This window comes from Mesoplodon bidens (genome assembly GCF_964165515.1).
Source record: "Mesoplodon bidens genome assembly, chromosome: 1".
NCBI lineage: Eukaryota > Metazoa > Chordata > Mammalia > Artiodactyla > Ziphiidae > Mesoplodon > Mesoplodon bidens.
The window spans coordinates 103,953,289-103,977,365 of NC_138176.1; the positions used below are offsets into that span (position 1 = coordinate 103,953,289).

At 57.8% G+C, this 24,077-nt stretch overlaps 1 protein-coding gene across 4 annotated transcripts in view; it reads left to right on the top strand.

Moving 5' to 3' along the window:
* Window positions 1-24,077, top strand: part of SH3TC1 (SH3 domain and tetratricopeptide repeats 1) — a 53,313-nt gene that overhangs the window by 23,235 nt on the left and 6,001 nt on the right. For all 4 annotated transcript variants that reach the window (XM_081226783.1, XM_081226784.1, XM_081226782.1 and 1 more), the window contains exons 3-15: window positions 1,696-1,785; window positions 4,103-4,230; window positions 5,577-5,682; window positions 6,426-6,572; window positions 7,181-7,361; window positions 8,171-8,247; window positions 9,092-9,287; window positions 12,320-12,453; window positions 14,153-14,191; window positions 16,049-17,794; window positions 20,359-20,539; window positions 21,660-21,810; window positions 23,459-23,581. In XM_081226783.1, coding sequence (XP_081082909.1) covers window positions 1,696-1,785; window positions 4,103-4,230; window positions 5,577-5,682; window positions 6,426-6,572; window positions 7,181-7,361; window positions 8,171-8,247; window positions 9,092-9,287; window positions 12,320-12,453; window positions 14,153-14,191; window positions 16,049-17,794; window positions 20,359-20,539; window positions 21,660-21,810; window positions 23,459-23,581 — 3,299 coding nt within the window. The remainder of the gene's footprint in view (window positions 1-1,695; window positions 1,786-4,102; window positions 4,231-5,576; window positions 5,683-6,425; window positions 6,573-7,180; window positions 7,362-8,170; window positions 8,248-9,091; window positions 9,288-12,319; window positions 12,454-14,152; window positions 14,192-16,048; window positions 17,795-20,358; window positions 20,540-21,659; window positions 21,811-23,458; window positions 23,582-24,077) is intronic.

Genomic DNA, 24,077 nt, shown 5'->3' on the forward strand with positions numbered 1-24,077 from the left:
TTCGGTTCCTCTCCGTGCAGCCGACTGGGAGAACTCCATGTCCATTTGTTTGGTCCCTGGTGACGTTCACGGCTCCCGTCCATCACTTGATTAAGGAGATGTTTGACAGCGTAAATGTCACTGTCAAAGTCACCCTTCTTCCCTTTGTCATGAGTCAGGAGCCCGTGGGAAGATACTTGGGGACTTTGTGACTAGCCGGTTCCTCTGGTCCTAATCAAGCACTAGTTTTATCATCCGTGCAAGGTTCTTGACTGAAATCAGAACATTACGATGGTTGCTAAATGGTGACTTTCTAATACTGTGTTCTTTTGACGTTTGTTAATGGACCTTCCACTGAAAAGAAGAGCTGTCCCCTCTCCCAGGTATTCATTTATTTATTTTAGCATGGGTGGGCTCAGAGGTCTTTATTGCATTCTCTGGACGCTATCAGTCACTGTCATTATTTATTTCATTGTTCATATTGCCCCCGATTTGGTCTTGTGATGCATCTCCAGCATCCTGTGAGCACGTCCTACTTTCTGGGACAACAAGAGGCTCACATCTCATCTCGGCTCTCCCTGTCGCAGGCCTGGAATCGGCCGTTCCTCAAGGAGCCCTGGCTTCTCAGGGGGAGGACGGTGCTTAAAGCCAAGATCTGGGTGCCGTGCCCTTGTTTGGATTTGACAGGCATTTCTGAGCCCCCGCTCTGGGGATGCAGAGCCAGCAAGGGCTGGAAATGGACTCTGACCACACAGGCTTAGGGCTGGTATAATGTAGGTGGGGAGAGAGCAGAAATGAGCCTGTCGTTTTGCACGGTCCCAGGCCAACATGGCAGCATCGTGCCCACGGCTGAGCGGTACTTCCCCGGGGTGAAGAGGCTGCAGTGAGGTTCTGTCGGAACCCCAGGTGTTTCCAGATCAGATCCCCTTTGATCTGAAGGCCCTGATTGCTCATCCCATTGTACAGATGAGAACCGAGCAGGGCAGAGACGAGTGTGTGCGTGGAGGGGCCTGGCCAAGAGGCAGACCGGGAGCTGGCTTCCCGGCGGGGGACTGGGGGCAGGACAACCTGCAGAGGACTGGCCTCACAGGCCCGTCAAAATCAGGATGCAGCCCCATCTGCCGCAGACCCCGAGTTCCCCCTGGGCTGTGACCTCCCCTCTGTGGTCAACAGAGTAAAGGCCGCCAAAGCAGTCCACATCCCAGTCCCCAGAACCTGTGCACACACACACACGTTACCTCCGCGGCCAAAGAGACTTTGCAAAGTGGATTAAGGATCTTGAGACGGGAAGATTATGCTGGCTGGGGTCAGAATCACAGAGAGGTTGAAGATGCTGTGCCTTGGGGATGGAGGAGGGGCCCCGAGCCAAGGAATGCGGACCCCTCTGGAAGCTGGAGAAGCAAGGACACAGATTCACTCCTGGAGCCTCCAGAAGAAAGGAACCAGCCCTGCCCACACCTTGTTTTGTCCCAGCAAGACCCTTCTCAAACCCCAGAACAGCAGAATAACACTGTGTTGTTTCCAGAAGCCTCTAGGGTAGGGTAATTAGTAACAGCACAGTAGGAGACTCATAGCCTCCCGACCTTGTTGCGCTTTGTGACCCTGGAGGAAGGGTGTGAACGGTGGTTTATAGGGGTGTGGACATACCTTTCTTCTGGAAATACCTGGGGGTTGGCGCCTGTAGCTGAGAGTTGCCTGTTCTCACCTTAATCACAGGAACCTGCTCTGATACAGATGCTGCTGCCCCTGGCGTTTCTCCACCGGCTGCTAGGCCCTCTCCCGGCCAGATGGGCTCCTACCCCACAGGTAGATGTCCTGGGCGCTACATCGTGCGTCGGGGTTAAGTCTGGGCTGGGGATGTGAATGTGGGATCCCTGGGCGTCCCCCCTTCCCTCCGGCCTCACCCATCCAGTGGGCTTCTGGTTCAGGAGCGTCTAACCCAGGCTTCTCTAATGTGGACGCCCTGCTTTAAGGTCACCCTGAATGTGGAGGAGAGGCTTGTTAAACACAGATGCCTGGGTCCTGCCGGGTTCTGATGCAGGGAGTCTGGGGTAGGGCCCAGGACTCTGCATTTTTCACTCGGGGACAGAACGCTGGGGTTCGCCTGCACGTGCAAAGGCCTTCCCTGGACTCTGTGTTTGCATCTGCCCACACAAGAGGGGGGCGTGGCCCTGGAGGCCGCACGCAGGGGAAGTGAAACCCCAGGAGGGACTCCCTGGGGAGGCAAGGGGATGGCAAGGGCCTTCGGGAGAGGCATCGGGGAACTGCTTCCGGGGAGGGGCTCCGAGGACGGGACGGCGGAACTTCCGCAGGGCGCTGATGGGCGGAGGGGGGCAGCACGAAGCCCCTAACGCTGGAGACCCGACCCCCAAGACCCAGCTGTGGGGGGCATGTAGCCTCCAGCGTTGTTGGCCGTCCACCTTTGCAGTGATAGCCGCCCGTCCTCCAGCTTTTCCTTCGGGTAGGCAGCGCTGCCTGTGGTCACTCGGGATGACCAGGACTGTTGAGCAATGAGGCAGATTATTATGGGATTGACAATTCAACCCCACCCTCTTACAGGAGCAGGAGGGGTCACTTCTTAGAACTGGTTGGGAAATGCTGGCCTGGCTTCCTGCTGGGGGAGGGGCCTGATTCCAGATCCCAGATGTGCCCCTCTGCCCCGGCCCTGCCCCCCAGGAGGGGATGGGGATGTTTGCTCGAGGGTCCCCTAGCTGGAAAATTCCAAGGCAGGTGCAAGGCTTATTCAGAGGGTGTGAGGAACCTCTCTCCCTCGCCCTCTCCACGTTCTGTCCCTCTTCCTCTCTCCCTCTCTCTTCTCCCCTCCCCCTTCCCATCCTCTCCCCTTCATCTCCCCTCTCCAGTTTTGGAACAGTCCAAGATCTGAGGATCCCTGTGGCCAGGAGGCCTCTCAGGGGGACGGGGTGTGGGTGGGCAGGGGACATTTGAGCTGGGATCCAATCATAGGGCACCAGCCAGGCCAGAAATTGGTCTGGGAGAGGGTGCTTCAGGTGGAGGACACGGTGAGTGCAAAGGCCCTGGGGTGGGTTGGGAAGGGGATGCCTCGATGTCTCAGGGGAGCAGAGAGGCGGCCACAGGCTGGAAGGGAGGGGGAGAAGAGGTGGGGCTGTGCGGGGTGAGGTGAAGCGCAAGATGCTCCAGGCTGTGCCTGGAAAGGTGGAAAGGACCCGCATTTTATTCTTCCTGAGATGGAAAACTACCGGGACTGTGCTGTCTAATACAGTAGCTACATGTGGCTGTTTATGTTTAAATTTAACTTAAATAAAATTAAAAATCCAGTTCCTCAATTACACTGTCCACATTTCAAGAGCTCAGGGCCCTATGTGGCTGGTGGCCACTGTGCAGGACAGTGCAGAGAGCAAACATGTCCATTGCTGCAAAAATTTCTGGGGGACAGCAATGCCCAGAGGGCTGAGAGCCAAGGCGTTCCATAAGCCAGAGCTGGTTGTGAGGGGACCCTCTGGCCCTCTGTGGAGGGACCATCTGGAGGGAGGGCCAGGGCTCAGACACTGCTCAGGAGGACCTATGGGGCGGGGCCATGGTGAGGGGTGAGCATGGTGGGTTTGGCCTGGTTTTACAGGTGGGTCAGTGGGGTTCACTTGTGGACCAGCCAGTGGTGTGTGAGGGAAGGAGGTGTCGTTGGTCTGAGCGGGACTGGGGATGCGGTCCTTCTGGAGATGGTAAAGAAAGGAGGACCAGCCAGGTTCGGGTGCGGGGGGCGATGAAGGGTTCTAGGATGCCCGTGGGGAGTCTGCTGGAGTTTGGATGCCCCATTGGAGCCCAGGCGTGGAAGAAGTCGGGGCTGGAGGTCACTGACTTGGGACCATTTGCTGAATGCCTGCCCTGTGCTGGCCTGTCCTGGGGCTGTGACACAGTCCACTTCCTCCCATCTCTGTAAGATGTGGGTAGCACGTAATTCATTTACCACCAAAGAAACTGGGCCTCAGGGGAGAAAAGCACCTGTGCAGAGTTCTCACAGGCGGTGCATGTGGGGTGTGAATCCGGGTCCCCATGTTTGTGGGCGGGGGCCCTCAGGAGAGGGAGAGCACCCCACAGAACTGGCCTGGGCCAGGGAAACTGCCCACCTTGAACTTTCCCCTTGCAGACCTGACTTTGCAGCTGTTGGCTGTGCAGAGGAAAAGCGGATTGCCCGACCCCAGTCTGCAGCAGGTCCTGCGGGGCCGGCTCCGTCTTCTGGAGAATGACAGCTGGGAGGTGGCCCGTGCTCTTGGGGTGAGTCTGGCTCCTCGGGGGGCCTGGGTGGGCAAAGGTGCAGGGGATCCACACTTGTGAATGGGGTGGAGGAAGACTGCTCGGAGGAGAGGGCAGTGGACCTAGGAGGAGGTCTGTCCACGATGTCCAGACCTTACCTGATGGTGCCACCACCAGGGTGACTTGTCCCCCGTCTGCTCTCCTGGCTGTCTGGCTCCAGGGACAATGATCACACAGCCCCAGACACACGTGGGCCACCACTTTCTGAATGCCCCAGTCCCTTTCTCCATGGACACCCCACCTTTCTAGGATTTTTAGTCTCTTCATAGGGGGCAAAAAGGACTGCTGTGAGTTGATCTTATTCTTTCCTTGATTTGTTGGTGACTGGCCTCGTGCAGATGGACGGTCTGTCAGGAGGTTGGTGGGGAAGGAGGCTGAGCTGGGTGACCTCCCCATGGCAGAGGTCCTGGGGCTTAGGGTTGGGAGGCCACAACCTGACCTTGCACTCAGCCTGGCCTGACCTTGGCTGAGGTCCCTTAGCCTCTGTGAACGCAGCTTCCTCAGCCACATACGGGGGATGCTTAGCTTTATTACCCCACGGAGGTGCTGTGAGGACCTGCGAACAGCAGGCATGGTGCACCCAGCACGGTGTTCTGCAGTGGGGCTGCCCCTGTGATGTCAGTCCAGGGTGCGTGCTGGCTCTGGGCTGAATCCCGGCTGTCCCAGGGTCAGACCTCGGAAAGGAACCGGGACCTTATTTCTTAATCCAGATGGAGATGAAAATAGTACCCTCTCCCCCTTGGTCAGCGTCAGCTGGTGTCACTTTTAATGCCCCAGCACCATCAGGAGTGTTCATGGGATGGGTGTCAGGAGAGGGGATGCTGGACCTGCCACAGAGGGTGCAGGTCCAGGGCATGGAGGCTGTGAGCTCTGGGAAGGAGTGGGGCTGGGTACAGCCCTGGGGAGCCACAGCTGGCTTGAGAGCAGGAGAGGAGCAGCTTGGTTGTAAAGGAATCAGCTCTGTGCTTGCTGTGTCCCTATCAGGGTCACTTAAAAAATTAATTAATCAATTAATCTGTGCCAGGTCTTAGTTGCGGCACGCGAGATCTTCGTTGCAGCTTGCGGGATCTTTAGTTGCAGCATGCAGACTCTTAGCTGCGGTATGCATGTGGGATCTAGTTCCCTGACCAGGGATCGAACCCATGCCCCCTGCATTGGGAACGTGGAGTCTTACCCACTGGCCCACCAGGGAAGTCCCGCCAGGGTCACTTCTGCAAAATGTTTCTACTGCGTGGCTCCGTCCTCCTGATGGGCAGACGCCCCAAAGCCACTGGGACTGTTTCTCATTTCTGTTTCTTCCCCATAAGGAGCTATCGGCCAGGCTGCTGTCCATCCACAGTGACCAGGATCGGATTGTGGTGACGTTTAAGACTTTTGAAGAAATCTGGAAATTTTCCACCTACCACGCTCTCGGTAAGGCGGTGACCCTCGCAGACCCAGTTATGGGGATGCTTGTCACACACCAAGCATTTTATGTTATCAGTCGGGGCTTTAGACTAAGTTAGTTCATGATGGCCTCTCGGGACGTCACCTGTTCTCAGTGAGGTTGTGATGGGCGGAGTCGCAGATGCACACGGGTCTGAGCGCGACTCACCCCCAGGGCAGCTGAGCTCTCACTGGCCGAGCACAGACCAGGAAACCCTGTTTCAACCTCAACCCAAGTGCTTTCTTTCTGAAACATTCCTTGTTCTAAGGGAGACTTGGACCGTCTAAGTGTCTCTCCTGGGGAAACTTGCTGCCCCACTCCCAGTCTGAGGGCTGAGGAAGTGAGAAATTAGACTCAGAATGACAGTTTCTTCTGCCCCTAGAGCAGGGCTGTGCCCACGCCTGCAGCGTACGTGATCTCCTTGATCTCCCATCCCATCTCATAGAAGAGGAGACCGAGGGTTCTAGAAGAAGTAACTAGACCCCGCCCGACCTTCCCAGGGCACAGGGAGGCAGATGAGTTGTCCACCATCATGGCTGGTCCTCTCGCAGCCCAGATGGTCAGACCTATGGCCTGACCAGGTAGTGGACAGTACCATGAGTCCCCAAGGGCCGGGTGGTCCGTCTCCCTGGGCTTGGTCGGCGCAGGGCTCGGCCAACACCCAGCCAATGAGGGCTTCCCTGCCCCCGGCCTGGATCCCACTGGTAACCAGGGCTGTCTGCTTCCCCAGGCTTCACTCATCACTGCCTGGAAAACCTGCTTGTGGACCAGACCTTCTGGCTGCTCGAGCCTGATGAGGACCAGGAGACGACCATCCAAGTCCACGTGGACGAGGAGGCCTTGAAGCTGACTCACGAGAGCCTCCTTTTCCAGGAAGGTGAGCGCTGTGCAGGCGATGGTAACCTTGGTCAGCTCCTCGCCGGGCTGGGGACGCCCCGGGGCTGCAGGCAGCAGAAGGGCTCTGGAGGTGCCGGAGACTGAGGGCACTTGGGGCAAGGAAAAGCCCTCTCCAAGAAATAACAGAAAAGGGGTTTGGCCAGCGCCCCCCTAAGCCCTAGTTCCTGACCAAGCTATTGCTCTAAGTACCTCAGTGGCCTCACAGTTGGGCTCTGAGGCCACAGCAAACAGGGCATTAGCTGCCTGTCCTTCCCCAGCCACAGAGCGGACAAGAGGAAGCCACTGCGGCCGGACTCGTCGGTGGTGGTCCAAGCAGGAAGGGCCCTTGGAATCACATGTCAAGCCCCTCATAGCCCAGATAGGGAAACTGAGGCCCAGAGAGCCTGAGGCTGAGCCACGCTCCGGGCAAGTCCCGGCGGAGGGGGGACTCCAGCCCAGGTCCGGCCTCCAGTGTCTTTCTGTGGATGCAGAAACTGGGGTGGGGGAACCCCTGCAGGTATTCCTGGTGGAGAACAGGTAGTCCCGCCTGCAAACTACAGCTGTCCCTGTGCCCAGCCGCCTGAATGACCACCCTCTGCCGCTTTGAAGGGCCTTTCTTTGTCCTGTGTCCTGACCACCATGTGAGAGTGATGACTGGCCTCCAGCCCCTCAGGCAGGCTTCGGGGTTTCCACAGGCAGAGGCGGCCCTGGCAGTGGACTCTTCGGCCCCCAGCCACAACACGTCGTCAGAGGAGGGGACAGCAGTGGAGCCTTTGATTGCATTCCATCAGTAGGTACCGACCTTTGTTTCTCTGCTTCCTGTGGGTCCAGCGTGCTCTCCGGCCTCCCGGAGACTCCCCCAGGCCCGGGTCCAACCGTAGGCCAAGGCGGGTAGACGGGGACCGGTGTGAGCCTGAGGCAGACCTGGCCACGACCCCTTCTGCTATTTTCAGTGTGTGGCTTCAGCAAGCCAGTCCAACTCTCTGGTCCTCAGGGCTGCCACCTGCATAACAGGACAGTGATACCTCCCGGCAGGGCTGTCCTGGGACGAGATGGCCTAGGAGTGTACAACATGGGGCTCTGGCTTCCTGTTCTAGCTTGTTCTGGAAAGCTTTTGCGGGAGCTACATAGCCTGTGCTCGTAGTAAGGGAGCACGCAGGGATCTGTGCAAATAAGAACCAACGCAGGGACAGCCTGGGGAAGGCAGGGACAGGTAACATGCAAGCTCATGCTCATGTGCTGAACGTGGGGCATAAACTTGGCTTGAGCTGGCAGCCAAAGCAAAGAGAGAAACTACATCTCCTCATGTTCAGTGTCTATGAAATGACAGTCCGTGGCTGAGGTTCTCTCCCTGGGTGATGGAGGGAGGTCCCCGATGATGCCAGCGTGAGGGAGGGCAGGAGGCACCTGGACTGGGGGGCGTGGGGCATGGCTGGAGCTGAAGGCTGCACACGTGGGTGTATGTGTGTGTGTGTGCACACACGTGCAGTGGGGGCAGGTGGTGGATTTCGCTCGGGTCCCTGGGGGCTGTTTATCTGTCCAGCCTACACACAGTTTCAATCCACCCTAAACCTAAAATCCTCTCTCATCCCGCTCCAGGTGGGCTCTTAGGGTCCCCTGGGACCCCATCAATGACTCCATGGGTGGACCTGTGACGCCGGACATCCAGCCGATGGGTAAATATTTCCACTGGCCCTCCTCCCCTGGCGAAGAGGTGGGTGAGGAGGGGCAGGGACCAGCATTCCCGAAGCTTCTGCGCCCACCCTGAATCCTCCCCAAGGCAGATAAGGCAGCTAGACTCCCCTCCAGTTCCTGAGGCAATAACAGAGGCTCAGAGAGGTCCACTGGCTGGTCCAAACTCACACAGCACGCGGGGAGGCCAGGCCGGTGTCCCTGGTCACTCCGCCTCTAGAGAGTAACTTCCACACCCTATTTGACCAGCACTTCTGCAACTTCTGCTCTCTTTCTGGCACTGGGTCAGACACCTCGGAGGACCCTCAGACGGTGGAGGTGGGGTGGGTGGGCAGGACCCCAGCTGAATTCACCACGTGTGCAGATGGAGGAATGAGAGGCAGGGGTCTTGTTTAGAAAAGATGGCCTGGGTCCCTGGTTCAGTGCATTGGCTCTGCCCCAGGTTGCTTGATGTCTGGATGGCCTGTGGACCTGTTAAGTGGACATAAGGCCCCATGGGAGGACATTTACAGCTGGATTTACCCTGGGTGGGCCCTGGCCTTGGAGGCCGACAGCCCTGGGCCAAGTTAATCAACATCCCCAGGCCTCAGTTTCTTATCCTCAGCGTGGAGATAAAGAGGCCCCCCGCTTCAGGTACCGCATGGATGTCCAGCCCCTCGTGTGCGGTAGCCCTGCACCCTGGCTAGGTGCTAAATCAGTTCCTCAGCAGGATGGCGTGTTCCCTGGCCGGGGACACCACCCATGTGGCCGAGGGCCGCCCGTCTGACTGCCCACCCACCCCCCGGCCCTATCCCCCCCAGCACTGACCATGTGGCCTCCTTCCTGCAGCTGTGGGCCTGGCCTCGGCCGTAGCGGACTGCCAGGGCTCAGGGCCCGAAGAAATGACCTTCCGAGGCGGTGACCACATCGAGATCCTGGGTGCCCAGGTGCCTGGCCTGCCCTGGTGCCTGGGCCGGCATGCAGCCTCCGGCCAGGTCGCCTTTGTGCAGACGAGCCTCATCAGTGTGCAGGGCCAAGCGTCTGAGTGAGTGGCTGAGGCCTCACCCCCCTCTGACTCCACCCCCTGCCCCTGTGGGAACCCTACCCCGTCCACCTGCTTCCCAGGTGACAGATCCGCAGTGTCCTGGACGGCACCTCCTGCCCCTCCCTAGGCCCTCTTCCTGGTCGTCACTCCCACCTCTGTCCCCAGGGCCGGGCCTAGCCCAGGGCCATCCCACTGTCCCCAGGGCATGACTTCAGCTTCCTGTCTGGACCCCTCCTGCCCTTCCTCTAAGTGCTGCCAGGGTTGGTCCTTGAAATGCAAAGGTGTCCACGTGCATGGGTGTCTTGGGGCTGCGGGGACAGCACCACAAACTGGGGGCTTAAAACAACAGACTGGAGGCCAGACGTCCAAATCACGGTGTAGCCAGGGCCGAGCTCCCTCTGGGGGCTCCACGGGAGGGGACTTCCCGCCTCTTTCAGCTCCTGTGGCTTCAGGCGGTCCTTGTGGCCGCATCACCCCAACCTCTGCCTCTGTGTTCACGTGTTTTCCTCCCTGTCTGTGTCCTCTCGTCTGTCTCTTGTAAGGACACCAGTCATTGGATTTAGGGACCATCCGGATAACCCAGGATCATCTCCTCATACCAGGATCCTTGACTTGATCACATTTGAAAAGATCCTATTATTTCCAAATAAGGTTACCTTCTGAGGGCCCAGGGGGGACATGGATTTGGGGGGGACGTTATTCAAGCCAGTACACCCTGCCATTCCCCTTCATAAAACCCTTCGAAGCTCTGGGCCTGTCTTTCAAGGCCTCTTGCAACCCAGGCCCTGGTCACCCCCAGTTTCAAAGGCCACCACTCACCATTGTGTCACCCTGAGGTCAGCGTGCTGGTTGGCTCACCCCTTCTAGAACGACTCTGGGTTATGCGCCTCCCTCTACGTGAGATGTCCCCTCCATCCCGACCATCCCGTTTTCCTGGGGGCTCTCGATGGACCCCAGTCTCATCTCCAGTGGCTCATCCCTGGGCGCACCCTTCCTGGCTGTGCTCTTCTCCCCGTGTGACCTCCCCACCCCCATCCAGGGAATTCTGAGCCAGGACTGTCTGGTCACCTCCAAGTCCCCACTGCCTGGCCCTGGGCAGCAGCAGGGGGGGTCTTGAGAGAGTGGTCAGCCGGCACAGCTGTGTTCTTGACCTTTTGTTGTTAAGACCTCAGCCCAGGAGTCAGTGTAGAGAAAGGACCCTTCACTGGGTGAGCATCTGCCCCTCGGATGCATTGTGAGATGCTCGTCCTCAGGGCCCCGCTAGCCCTGACATCCCGTCTCATTCTTGTCTGGCACCTCAGACAGACCAACGCCTCCCAAACCAAGTCTCAGAGGCCACTTTGGCTTCATGACATGTCCCACCAGTCACTCTGTTTCCTAATTCAAGTGTCTGTCTGCTCCATGGCCTCCTGTTCATCAGAAGCTGTTTGAAGCTGGGCTGGGCTCGGATGCCCAGAGCAGCAGCTAGACCCAAGTTTCCCAAAGTGTGTTCCCCCCAGGGCTCCATCTCAAACTTCATCAGTGAGGATGTGCTTTCCACATGCCCTGGCTGGTGGTCCACAGGGATTCCCAGCGCAAGGAAGGTACCCAGAGTCTGAAACTTTTCTTTCTCCTGTTGAAATGCATTTTTCACACTTGACCTCCAGACAACACTATCAGCTGTTGTTCTGTGGGACACGCTTTGGGCACCCTTGGTCATCATCTCTGGGGAGACCACAACTGCTCAACAGATGTCTGGGCTCCATGTGACTTAAACATGTCCTGAGCTTGCTAACGGGCTGAGCTGCAATTGCTGTGGGAATGAGCAAGTCTGTTTTGCCCTCCCTTAACCAGAAGGGTGACAGGGCCCAGTGCCATTGGTCCTGTTTACAACTGGAGAAGCCCTAACAACTTCCCTCATTCACTCAACAAATGTTTACTGAACATCTTTCCTATTCCAGATCTGAGTCTTTTATCTTTTGTTTAATGAGCATTCTGGTAGCTATTCATTTCTTTTAACTTTATTTTGACATAATTTCAGACTTAGGGAAAAGATGCAAAAAGGGCATAAAATTCCTTAATGTCCTTCACCCAGTTTGCCCAAATGTTGACGTTATGACATTTACTTTCTCCTCTTTTATTTTTTACTTTTTTTTTTTCTGAATTCTTTGGGAGTCAGTTGCAAACACAATGTCCCTTTACCCCTAAATAATGCAATATGTGTTTCCTGAAATCAGGACATCATTTGCATGACCACAGCACAACTGTCAAAATCAGGAAATTAACATTGATAGAATCCTATTTCTGCAGACCTTAGATTTTACCAATTTTTCCGGTAATTCCCTCTATAGCCAAGGAAAATTCCAGACCCCATGTTAGTACCTGTCTGTCTCTTTAGTCTCACTTCCTTGATCTGAGACAGTTCCTTGTTCTCTTTGTCCTTTAGGACACCGACACTTTTGAGGAATACAGGTCTATTTTATCGAATGTCCTACAATCTACCCTAAGGTTTTCTTTAACTTCTCGAAAGAGCTCCCTCTAAGTTCTGAAGTACGTTTGAAAGTTTTATATTTTGCTGGTAATTTAGCCCTGTAAGCAGAAGTTGCCTCCCCCTCCCTGTCTCCTTCCCTTCCTCTGTTCCTTCCTGTTTTCCTCTCCCTGACTTTTCGGAGCACACACGTGCCCTGAGCTCGTGTTGCGTGAGGCTCTGTGTGGGGCTTACAGTGTGGAGCGATGAAGTCTGCCTGCAGCTGTCACGGCCGGCCTTGCAGGGGAAGGAGCATTTAAGGTGGTGCTTTGAAGGCTGCCCAGGAGCTCACCTTCCCAGGATGCTGTGACCAGCTGCATCTGTCGCAGCATCTCCTGCTTCTGGGCGTCTGCCTCTGGCCAGACAAAGCAACCTTAAGGGCAGGGTCTATTTTGTTTTTATCTTGGTGTCTTCACTGCTCGGCACAGGATAGGTATGCAGGGACCATCTGTCAAGTGAGGGAGTGGAAAAGGGTCTTTGTGAAATCTTGGAAATGAGCAATCTAAATGCACTTTATTTTTTCCAGCTTGGAAAATGTGATTTTTCTCAGTGAAGAGGAAAGGTCTTTCTTCAGCAGCGAAGGACGCTTTTCTGAGGAGGATGCCAGGCAGCTACTGAGGAGGACGTCCAGCACAGACGTCTGCACTGTGTACAGCTTGGGTAGGTGTGCGGGGTGCTCCTCCCGCCCCCCTCGGGATGACTGCGGGCCCCTCTCAGGACCCGCTGCTCATTGCACCCTACAGCCCATGATTTAGGACATTTTTCTCAGGGCAGACTTCTGGAAAGACCACGAAGGGTGCAGAGCTTTCCCGTGGCTGAGACCCCATCAGCCCTATTCGGTCAGCACCGGGCTCTGTGAGTTTAGACTGTCCATTCAGCAGAGCTTTGGATGGATCTGGCTTCACCCACTGTTCACAGCGGCAACCCCTCCTCCCCCGCACCCACCCCGCTTCCCTTCGGGAATGTTCTGCTTCCTCCGTCATGCCACAGTAATGAATGCCAGCCCCTGGGCTCTTAAAGGTGATCAGCCAGATGCTGTCACTGCCTGCCTGGTAGGTGGGGACATGCCGGGCCAGACACAGAGGAGCCAGGGTAAGGGGCCGGGAGATGCAGGAAAGTGGGCCTGAGCCTCCCAGCTGCCCGAGGGTGGGCCTCAGCGAAGCCTTTTCTCCGCTAACTCCAGGTGCCAGCCTAAGGCCCCCTGCTGCACTGGGGCAGGGCCAGCGTGCGGGCCCCGGGCTGCAGTGCAAATCGTAGATGATGGAAGCGTGTCAGCAGCCACAGTGAAGGGAAATGCAGCAGAGGGGACGGTGCTGGAGCAAACTTACCCCCAACTCCCACGGGTCATGGGGATGTAACATTACAGCTCATTCCTTCATTCCTCTGGATGGAGATAAATGCTCGCATGTGTACACACCCACACAGATATATGTACACACATGCACACACACTCACATGAATACATACAGACACATCCAAAGCCATACACGTACACATATACCCACATATCCACACATCCACAATGTACACATACATACGCACACACTCGTGTGAATACATACATACACATCCACACACATAGGTACACATGCGTGTACCTATGTACACACATCCACACATATGTGCATATGTACACACACATCTTTTCTGCCTGCTGGCTGACACGTGTTATAAGGCTTTTCCTGCCAATATTAGATTTAAACTTTCAAGATCCCACAAATCAGTTTTTCTTCCTAAACAGGCATACTTAAATTTGACCTTGGCATATCAGGCTTAAGCCAGCCCTGGCACACGATTTCTTCTCTTTCTGGGGAGGCCGCATTGGGACCCTCGTTAGCGGGGTGTTGTGGGATCCTCTCTGCCAGATGCTGTGTAGCTGACAGCACTTCACACTTCCCAGGTGTTTTTACGGCTCTTTTTCTCCTTTGGTCTCCATGGCAACGCAGTGGGCAATTAGTGCCAGCCCATTTTCAGGAGGCGGGAACTGAGGCGCAGGGGAGCACTGGCAGTGGGAGAGGAGGGGGTTCAATCCCAGATCTGCCGCCCTGCCCCTGGGAGAGCTGACGGGATCAGGGGGGAGTGCGTCCCCTGTTCCCAGAGCGGGAGCAGCAGAAGTCAGCAGCCTCTCAGGGAGGATGGAGTCCTGCAGGGGTGGACACATCCCTATAGGGCGGGCACACATCCTGGAAGATGTGGCTTCTCGGCCAGTGCCCCACCCCACCCCCGGCCCAGCCCGTTTCCCCTCAGGGAGCTGGTGTCACAGATGTTACGATTCTGGTGCGCCCCCCACATCCCGACTTGGCCCTGGGCACAGAGGGTGCTGGCCGGAGCGTGATGCTTTCTTTCTCTCCCTTTTCAGACACAGAAGAAGCTGAGATGGAGCAGCAGAAAGAACATGGTATGTTCTTCCCACACGGCCTGGGGTCCCTCCGGGCATGGGGCTGGGCCTTGGGGTGATGCTGGACAGAGGGCGCGGAGCTGGGCGTGGATGGGTGCTGGCCACGGACCTTACTCCTCCGTGGGGGAGGGCTGGAGGGGGGACGTTGGATGAGGTGGAGGTGAGGCTCCCCTCCACTGCTGCAGCAAGTCCCCAACAAATGTGCCAGCCCCCCCGCCCTGTGCCCATGTAGGGAGGGTGACCTCTCCATTGCCAAGCCCATGCCTGGTCCCCCTGCACTGTCCCCAGCAAAGATGGACCATCCCCGCCATTGTCTGGGCTCATGCCTGGTTCTGGGTTCCTTTCAGGTAACCTAGAACAGCTGAAATTTGCCCCATGCCTTGCTTGGAGGGGGGAAGGGGGTGTGGAGGTTGCTGAATTTGGAGCCTTATGTTGGAAAAGTCCCTTGAGGATCTGCTCTTTCCTGTGGGGGGCTGGTTCAGGGAGACCCCCTCCTTCTCCCTCCACACTTCCTCTCCCCACAGTATGGGGTCGGAGTCAGGGAGAGCCTGGGGACACAGGTGCCAAGGACCCTTTGAGATTCCCTGGGGATGGGATCCATCTAAGCACAAACACAGAAGGACCACTTTGGGAGGTGGTTGAAGAGGCCCGGAAGCCAGCCCCCCGGGGTCCCAGGACTATTCCAGGGCCCTCCCTCCTCCCCAGACCCTCTGCAGGCTTGTCTTTGAGGAGGATCTCAGCTGTCGGGGACAGGATAACCAGGATAACGTGGGAAGGTGCCCTGCGGAGCCCACTCGCCTCCGCTGGATGCAGGCGTTTCTAAGCTAATCAAGTACATGGTCAAGTCGCACATTTGCCACTCAACCATATTTAATTTTTTAAATTCCTAGGCTTTACAGACTAATAGACAGGTTTTTGTTTGTTTGTTTTCTTTTGGTGGTACGCGGGCCTCTCACTGTCGCGGCCTCTCCCGTTGTGGAGCACAGGCTCCGGATGCGCAGGCTCAGCGGCCATGGGTCACGGGCCCAGCCGCTCCGCGGCATGGGGGATCTTCCCGGACCGGGGCACGAACCCGTGTCCCCTGCGTCGGCAGGCGGACTCTCAACCACTGCGCCACCAGGGAAGCCCTAATAGACAGTTTTGAACATATTTTTCTACCAAGTGAACTCGAAACAGAAGAGTCTTTATATCCTGGTTCTTTCCTTCCAGACAAATTCCCCTTCAAAGCCCATGTTTTTGCAACAGGAAATGTAGCTTGTTTGCTCCTCGAGGCTGGACATGCCTCCGGGTGCTGAGTCCATCCAAGGCCAACAGTCCCTTGGCGGGCAGCTGTGGGCACCTCCTTGTCCCCAGGCTCTCCGGCACTCCTCTTTAACCCTTTAGTGACCATGAGCCTCAGATTCCCAAACCAGCCAAGATGAAGGGGGAGCCCCGGGCTCTGGAAGCCACTCCCAGTGTTTCCTGTCATAATGACCCCCATGCTAGAGCCGGGCAGATGGACACACAGGCCACTGTCAGTTCTGTGGGTGCTTTTGAGCTCATGCTGGTCAGCAGATCTGATTGGCTACTGATTGATTTCACGGGGGTTCCTCACCTGGCTGAGAGGGAAGGACAAAGGCAAGGAGCGTTTCTCGATAAAAGCTTGGCCAACCTGCTCCGTGTCCTCCCAGCAGTCACTCCTACTGCGGCCCCGCACCGCGCCCAGCTCTGCGCTCCACAATCCACAGAAATCTCAGACGCTCAGGGCAGCCCCGTGGGAGAGGTGACAGGGACCCTGCGGCTCGGGGAGGGACGCTCCTGGCCCAGCCTGGACTCAGGTCACACTCTAACCCATGTGGGCATTCTGGTCACTTACAGAGATGCCCCCGCCTTGCCTGCACCCAGAGCCATGTGAGACCCTGAAGAAGGTGAAGAATGTCCTAGAACGATGCAAGTCCTGCCAGGGCTGCCCCAAGGAGCCAACGTCCCTGGGTGTCCACGGGGCGTCCAGTGGTGTGAACTCACCAGACACCAAGTCCTGCCGGGGCTGCCCCAGGGAGCCAGGGTCCCCGGGCGTCCACGGGGCATCCAGTGGCACGAGCTCGCCGGACACCAAGGAGCCCTCCTTCCGCCTGGACGCCGGGGATGCCCGGGCTGACCCGGAGGCGCTGGGCTCCCTGCTGCTGTTCCTGGACAAGCCCGGCTTCGAGGCCGGCTTCCAGGGCCTGTATGACCTCTCCCCGCCCGAGCTGAGCAGCGTGTTTGGCAGCTTCACCGATGAAGAGGACCTGGCCCGGCTTCTGGCTGAGGCCCGGGGGGTGGCCAAGAAGGCTGGGCTGCCCATGGCCCTGGCCAGGCTCTGCTTCCTGCTAGGGCGGCTGTGCGTCCGGCGGCTAAAGCTGTCCCAGGCCCGCGTGTACTTCGAGGAAGCCCTGGGGGCGCTGGCGGGCCGCTTCGGAGACCTCGTCCTGGTGGCGGCCGTGTACACCGGCCTGGCCGCCATCCACCTGCGGCAAAAGAACAGGGAGAAGTGTGCGCAGGTGGTGCCCAAGGCCTTGGCCCTGCTCCTGGGGACGCCCGGCCACGTCGGCGGCTCCGAGGCCGAGTTGGGGCTCCTGAAGCTGGGCCTGCGGAGGGTTATCGGCGCCTGTAGCCCGCAGGCCGAGGCCCGGGCCTGCTTCCTGCTGGCCAAGCACCACGCCCGCCGCAAGCAGCCCGAGGAGGCCCTGCCCTTCCTAGAGAGGCTGCTGCAGCTGCATGGGGCCTCGGGGGCCCCGGGCGCCTCATGGCCCGTAGACTGCTACCTGCTGCTGGCGGAGGTCTACAGTCGCAAGTGCCTCCCGCACCTGGCACTGAGCTGCGTTAAGGTGGCCTCGCGGCGGGCACGGGGCTCGCTGGACAGCGCGCTCCGGAGTGCGGCCCTGGTCCTGCGGGGCAGCCCCCAGCTCCCCCGCCTCCCTGCCCAGCTCGCCCCCTACCTCCTGCAGGCCCTGGCCTCCCCAGCCTCGGGCACGGGGCGGGCGCTGCGCGGCCCCATATACGCCAGCCTGGCCCGGCTGCACAGCCAGCACGGGCGACAGGGCAGGGCCATCGCCTTCATGACGCAGGCCGCAGAGACGGACGCCCAGATTGGTGGCCGCATGGTCGTGGACCGCCTGGTGGCCCTCGCCTGGTTGCACATGCTTCACAGGCAGATCCCGGCAGCCCTGGACATCTTGGAGTCCGTCCTGGAGGTGGGGGTGGCCGCCCTGGACCAGGAGGGCGTGATCGCCAACATGGTAGCTATTGCCCTGAAGAGGATGGGCAGGACTCGGCAGGCAGCCGAGGGCTACTACCGCGCCCTGCGGGTTGCCAGGCGCCTGGGTTGCCAGCGGAACAAGGCGGTGGTCCTGGCCAACTTCGGGACCCTTTGCCTGCAGACCGGCGCCGGCAGCCTGGCCCAGCACTACTTCCTGGAGGCCGTGAAGGTCTTCTCACGGCTGCCCAGCGAAGAGTGTGGCCCAGACTTCACCCAGGTGCTCCTGCGGCTGGGTCACCTGTGCACCCGCAGGGCCCTCACCCGGCAGGGCAAGTGCTACTACGAGTGGGCCTTTCTGGTCGCCGTGGAGACGGACCATTTGGAGAGTAAGTGTGGGGCACACTGGCTTCCTGGAAAGAAAGAAAACACGTTTTCTTTCCATCTCTGTTCAGAACACACCTGGGGTTTGCGATTCAGAGGCGAGCGGTTGTTTTTGCACTGACAATGCCGAGTACTGGAAACCAGCAGATGTTTGCAGACGCTTTGAGGGTGTCCCACTCTGGGCCAGATGTCACCAGGGCAAACGACTCATCCCGGTTTGCCTGGGACAGTCCTGCTTTGTGCATTGAAAGTCCCGAGGCCGGGAATCCTGGCAGTCTCTGACAAATAGGCGGTGGTGACCCTGGACGTAGCCCAGGCCAGGCGGGGGCAGCCGTGCCGAGGAGCCACCTGGGCCTTGAATGCTGGGTGCTTTAGCTGGTGCTGACATCTCCCAACAGCCCTGCACACCTGGCATCTCCCCTGCACAGAGGGTGCAGGGCAGTTGCTTCATCCAACAGCTACTTGTGTGAATACACCAGGCTCTGTGTGGGGCTCCACCTACAAATGGACCCGAGTGGTCCTCACTGGGGGCTGGTGGCCAAGCATGGGAAACAGATGCCTGGGTCACAAGAGCCACAAAAGCAGGAGCTCAGCTTAAATATGGGCAGCATCAGGCCTCAACTCGTGGGTTGGGGCAGTCTGATTAGTCTGGGACTTGAGGGATGAGGAGGGTTTAGCCAAGCACGGGATGGGGGTCTGGCAGAAGGACAGCCAGTGCAAAGGCCCTGGGGTGAGTGAGCTGGGCCACACAGGGAGATGCAAGGTTTGGAGTGGGAGGGTCAGGTGGAGGGGTGGTGAGAACCTCAGGTGGGAAGCTAGGCAGGGGCCCAGGAGCCCATACTGTGGTTTGGTGTTTTTCCTGAGAGTGCTGGGGAGCTACTGAGGGATGTAGACCACTCACTGAGGCTGGAAGGGGTCCCTCTGGACCTCCAGAAGGAACCAAGAGCTGGGTCCCTGACCCTCCCTGTGCCCTCAGGCAGGTCCTGGTGGTGCTCGTCAGTGGAACGTGCCCCCCCACCCCATGTGCCTATCGGAAACCTCCTTTGGCCCACCTCCCCAAACCTGGGCACTGGGGGATTCAGACTTGGGAATGCAGAGCTGGGGGACCCAGAGGGTCATGTTGTTTGCTCCTCCCCCTTATTGAACAGTGAGGAGACTAAGGACTAGGGTGACACCCCAGGGTCACTCAGTGCTTGGTCTGGCTCCTTTTTTAGCCCCTTTCAGTGGTTTGTGTCTTTCTAGGATTTGTCCATTTCATCTTGGTTACCTAATTTGTTGGCATACAATTGTTCATAGCATGCCCTTTATTTCTGTGAGATCAGTAGTAATGTCCCCCTTTTTCACTCCTGGTTTTAGTCATTTTCATCTTCTTTCTTTTTTTTCTCGGTCAGTCCAGCTAAAGATTTGTCAATTTTGTTAATCTTTTCAAAGAACCATCACTGGGTTTCATTGATTTTCTCTATCTTTCTATTCTCTATTATTTTATCATTTCCGCTTGAACTTTTATTTTTCCTTCCTTTTGCTTGCTTTGGGTCTAATTAACTTTTCTTTTTCTAGTTTCTCAAGGAGGAAGTTTAGGGTTTTGATTTGAAATTTTTATTCTTTTTTTGACACAGGCATTTACAGTAATAAAGTCCCTCTAAGCACTGCTTTCTCTGCATCCCCTAAATTATGGTATGTGTGTTTTTATGCTCACTCATCTCAACTATCTTCTAGTTTCCTTCCTTGACCCACTGGTGATTGAGGAATATGCTGTTCATGTCTACAGATCTGTGAATTTCCCAAACTTCCTTCTGTTACTGATTTCATTCCATTGCACCTGGAGAACATGCTTTGCATGATTTCAATCCTTTTATGTTTACAGAGAATAGTTTTGTGATCCAGCCTCTGGTCCGTCCTGGAGAATGTTTGTGGGCACATGAAGAACACGTGTTCTGCTGTTGCTGGGGACATGTTCTGTGGTCTGTTAGGTCTGGTTGGTTCGCCGTGTCGTTCAAGTCTTCTCTTGGCTTGTCCATCCCTGGCTCATTTTTAATAGTGGAAGTTCCCAACGGTTCCCAACCCTCTGGTTTTAGGAGAGGCAAGTATGGCTGAGGGCTTGGAGCCCGGCTTCATGAAGGAGCATCGGCTCTGGAATACCGGAGCTGGATTTGAATCCCTTCTCCACCGCATGCCGTGTGCTCCAGCTTTGAACTCAGCTTGCCCCTCTGCCACAGAGGGGTGTCGGTGATCCCTGCCTTGTCCGCTCAGTGTGAGGGCAGCCCCTGTTTGGCTGGGAGGAGCTTTGTGAAGCAGAAATAGCACCCTGGTGCGGTGGGAGAGCCTGACCAGGATGGCCCAGGCTGAGGGTTATAAAAGTGGTCGGTGCTGGCCCTCGAGCCGCTGTGACGTGCCTGGCCTGGCCCTGTCTCGAGATGCTCGCCAGCTGTGTGACCTTGAGCAGGACACTCAGCCTGTCTGCATGTGCAATGACCCAGCTCACAGAGGCGGGCACCCAGCAGGAGACTTTGACCCTGCAAATGTTGCTGTGATGCATGATGGGGACCTTTTCCTTTTGTCTCCTGCCCAGGCCAGCTACACGCCGTCCAGCGACTGTGTCACTTCTATAGCACAGTCATGCCCAGTGAGGCCCAGTGCGTCGTCTACCACGAGTTCCAGCTTTCGCTGGCCCGCAGGGTGGCAGACAAGGTGCTGGAGGGGCAGCTCCTGGAGGCCATCAGCCAGCTCTACCTGTCCCTGGGCACCGAGAGGTGAGGGCTGGCCCTGGGGGTGAGAAGGGTGGTGAGGATGCTGGACCACCGTCCTAGGACAGCCCCTCTTCAAGGGCCATTTCATCCCTTAGTGTCAGGTGGGCTCTGAGCCAGCAGGCCTGGTCTCATCCCCAAGGGAGGCAGAGCTTGTGTTTCTGGACCCTTCTTCCTGCCGTGGTGGCTTCTGGAAGCTGACCCCTGTCTGTCCTGAGTCTTTTCTCACTGGCCCAGCTCTGGGCGAGGTAGTATGGTCCTCGTCTGTCCCCTCAGATATGAGGACAGCAGCCACGTGTGCCCAGAGGATTCTCATCCACTGGAGACAGCTGACTGTCCCACCTGCTTCCCTGGGACAGGATTTCAGAAACACATGTGAAGAAGCTCACCCAGAGCATCCTGACCGGGGGTGGGTGACAAATGACTGGACCACACAGCCTGCAGGCTGGCAGAGTCTCACAACACCCCCTCCAGTGTGGGCGCTCCCCGAGGGCAGGGAAGGAGCCAGGTTCCCCAGGACTCAGGAGATGTGCCGGTCTTGGCCTCCGCCCCTCATCCTCGGGCCTCGGTTTCACAGCAGGACCAATGGGCCAGAGGCCTAGATTGATGCTCCACAAAGTGGGGACCCCGGATCAGCAGCCTCCACCTCGCCGGGGCTCTGGTTGGAAATGCACATTCCTAGGCCTCACTCCAGACATCCTGAGTCAGCAGCTCTGGGAGCAGAGCCCTGCGATTTTTGTCTGAACAGCCCCCTGGGTGGTTCCAGTGCTCCCTTGGTGTGAGAACCAGTAGCCTGGACGATCTCTAAATTTCTGCCCAGTGGCCACAATCCCTGCTGCGACTGGAAGTGACATGGGCCTGTGTTTGGGGAAGTGAGGCAGACAAACAGCACACTCCTCCTGCCCTGTGGCTGCCTGTTTCCATCCCAAGGACCTCCTTCATCTTTGCTGGACAAGTTGCTGTATGTTCATCCCGGATCTCCCAACAGCCTGGGAAGGGCAGGTTCTTTTCCTGCTCCTGACATTTCAGGTCCACGGTCACCAGACGGCCCTGGGGAGAGCCCCGTCCACTCCACGCGGGCGGCCGGCCTTGGAGACCTGTTCTGACCACCCACATCTAATTCCAGGGCCTACAAATCCGCGCTGGACTACACCAAGCGCAGTCTGGGGATATTCATCGACCTGCAAAAGAAGGATAAGGAGGCATACGCCTGGCTCCAGGCGGGGAAGATCTACTACATCCTCCAGCAGAACGAGCTGGTGGACCTCTACATCCAGGTGCGAGGGCTCCGGGCGTGCATGTGTGGTCACTCACCCACCCGCCCACTCATCCCTAAGCCACTGCATGCCAGGTGCCCGCGCCATCTCCCGCCACCCCAGACCTCCAGCATCTTCCATAACCAACTGAGCTCTGGGGACAGAGGCTCCGGGGACAGTGCCCCCGACTGTGTTGGTACACAGCAAGTGCTCAATAAATGTGCAAATGTTGTGCCCACTCAGCTGGCACACAGAACTTGCTTCAGCAGCGCACGGCATTTCTCCTTAAAAAACACATTTATCGGGCTTCCCTGGTGGCACAGTGGTTGCGAGTCCGCCTGCCGATACAGGGGACACGGGTTTGTGCCCCAGTCCAGGAAGATCCCACACACCGCGGAGCGGCTAGGCCCGTGAGCCATGGCCACTGAGCCTGTGCGTCCAGAGCCTGTGCTCCGCAACGGGAGAGGCCACAGCAGTGAGAGGCCCGCGTAGCGCAAAAAAAAAAGGGGGCTTCCCTGGTGGCGCAGTGGTTGAGAGTCCGCCTGCCGATGCAGGGGACACGAGTTCGTGCCCCGGTCCGGGAAGATCCCACATGCCACGGAGCGGCTGGGCCCGTGAGCCACGGCCACTGAGCCTGCGCGTCCGGAGCCTGTGCTCCACAATGGGAGAAGCCACAACAGTGAGAGGCCCGCTTACCACAAAAAACAAAAAACAAAAAACACATTTATCACAGAAGCTCCGTTTTGTGACAGTTTCTCAAACATGACGTGATTTGACACAAATTGAGGGACCCAAGAGCCTTGTGGTTTTTTTCCTTTTTGGGCACCTGCTGTGTACCTCCCCTGGGCCAGGCAGGGGTTAACGAACCAGATCAGGAGCTGGCAGCTGGTGGAGGGTGCAGCCTCCTCTATAAGCAATGCCGCCTGGGGCCAGGGCTGCGACACAGAAAGGAGCCGGGGGTGCACTCGGTCAGCCTGGGGTCACGGAGGCTGTTTGAATTGTAGGGCGGTGGTAGACATATGGGGTATTCCTGCACCAGGACTCATAGGTGCAAAGGCCCAGTGGTGCCCGGGGGTGCAGCAAGGTCTGGGCTGCGAGCCGCTGGGTGTGGCTGGACTGTGGACCAGGGCTGGTCCCCTCAGTCACTCGGCGTTTTTTTCTGAGCACCTACTATGCACCAGGCACGTGCGAAGCCCTGGACGCAGCAGAGGAGCTACAGCCTCAGTCCTCTGGCGGGAGAGACAAGTGGACATGCGGTCGGGTGTCTCTAAGTGCTCGGGAGGGAAAATAGGGGGGCCCAAGGAGACAGGATTTGGGAGCCCCAGGTGAAGCCGAGCAGAGGATGCTGTGGTCTGGGCATGGTCGGCGGGATTTGGAGGCTGGCTCTGAGCTCTGTCCCAAGAGACTCCCCAGCCCACACGTGCCGACTCCTGGGGCCTCAGCTGGAAAGGCCTCCTCCTGGGACACAGGGCTTAGATGATTGTCCTCATGCCAGCAGGTGACGAGGGCCCCGCATGCACAGTGTATGAGAGGAAAGAGCCCTCACTCCATGTCGGTGTGATAGAGGGTCCCGGGCGGCTGGCAGGTGGCTGTGAGCTTCCCCCAGTGGGCCCGGCCACCTCGCCCTGCTGGGTCACTGGGGGTCCCATGAGAGTTTGCATCCTCACAGGTGGCACAGAACGCGGCCCTGTACACAGGGGACCCCAAGCTGGGGCTGCAGCTCTTTGAGGCGGCTGGAGACATCTTCTTCAATGGGACCTGGGAGCGGGAGAAAGCCGTGTCCTTCTACCGGGTGAGCGGCTGCCGTGGGTCCAGGCGGGTGGGCCTCAGGGGGCATCCCTTCTGGAGGCAGGGTCCCCCACGTACATGTTTAGTTTCCCAGTGGTTTGGTCAGAGATGGCCTTGGCCCCCATCCCCAACCTGGGAGGGACAGAGCAAAGAAGGACCGTCGTAGGACGTGCATCCCAGTGATCCAAACAACCCTGGGATGCGGGGACTGTCCCCATTTTACAGATGAAGAAACAGGCTCAGAGAGGCACAGGGGTGTGCCTAAGGACACACAGCACATCAGGGGGAGGACCCGGACCAGGGCCCAGGTCTGCACGTGCCTGCCAGGGAGGGCAGCTTCTCCCCGTCCATCTACCCAGCTCGTGCGTGTGGCTCAGCCCCAGGGGACAGATAAAAGCAGCGTATTTAGAGCCTAGAGGGGTGTTGGACCTTCCTGGTCAGGCGCCCATCACCCAGGAGGGTCAGGGCTGGTCTGAGTGTGTGTGGTGTAGCTCGATGGG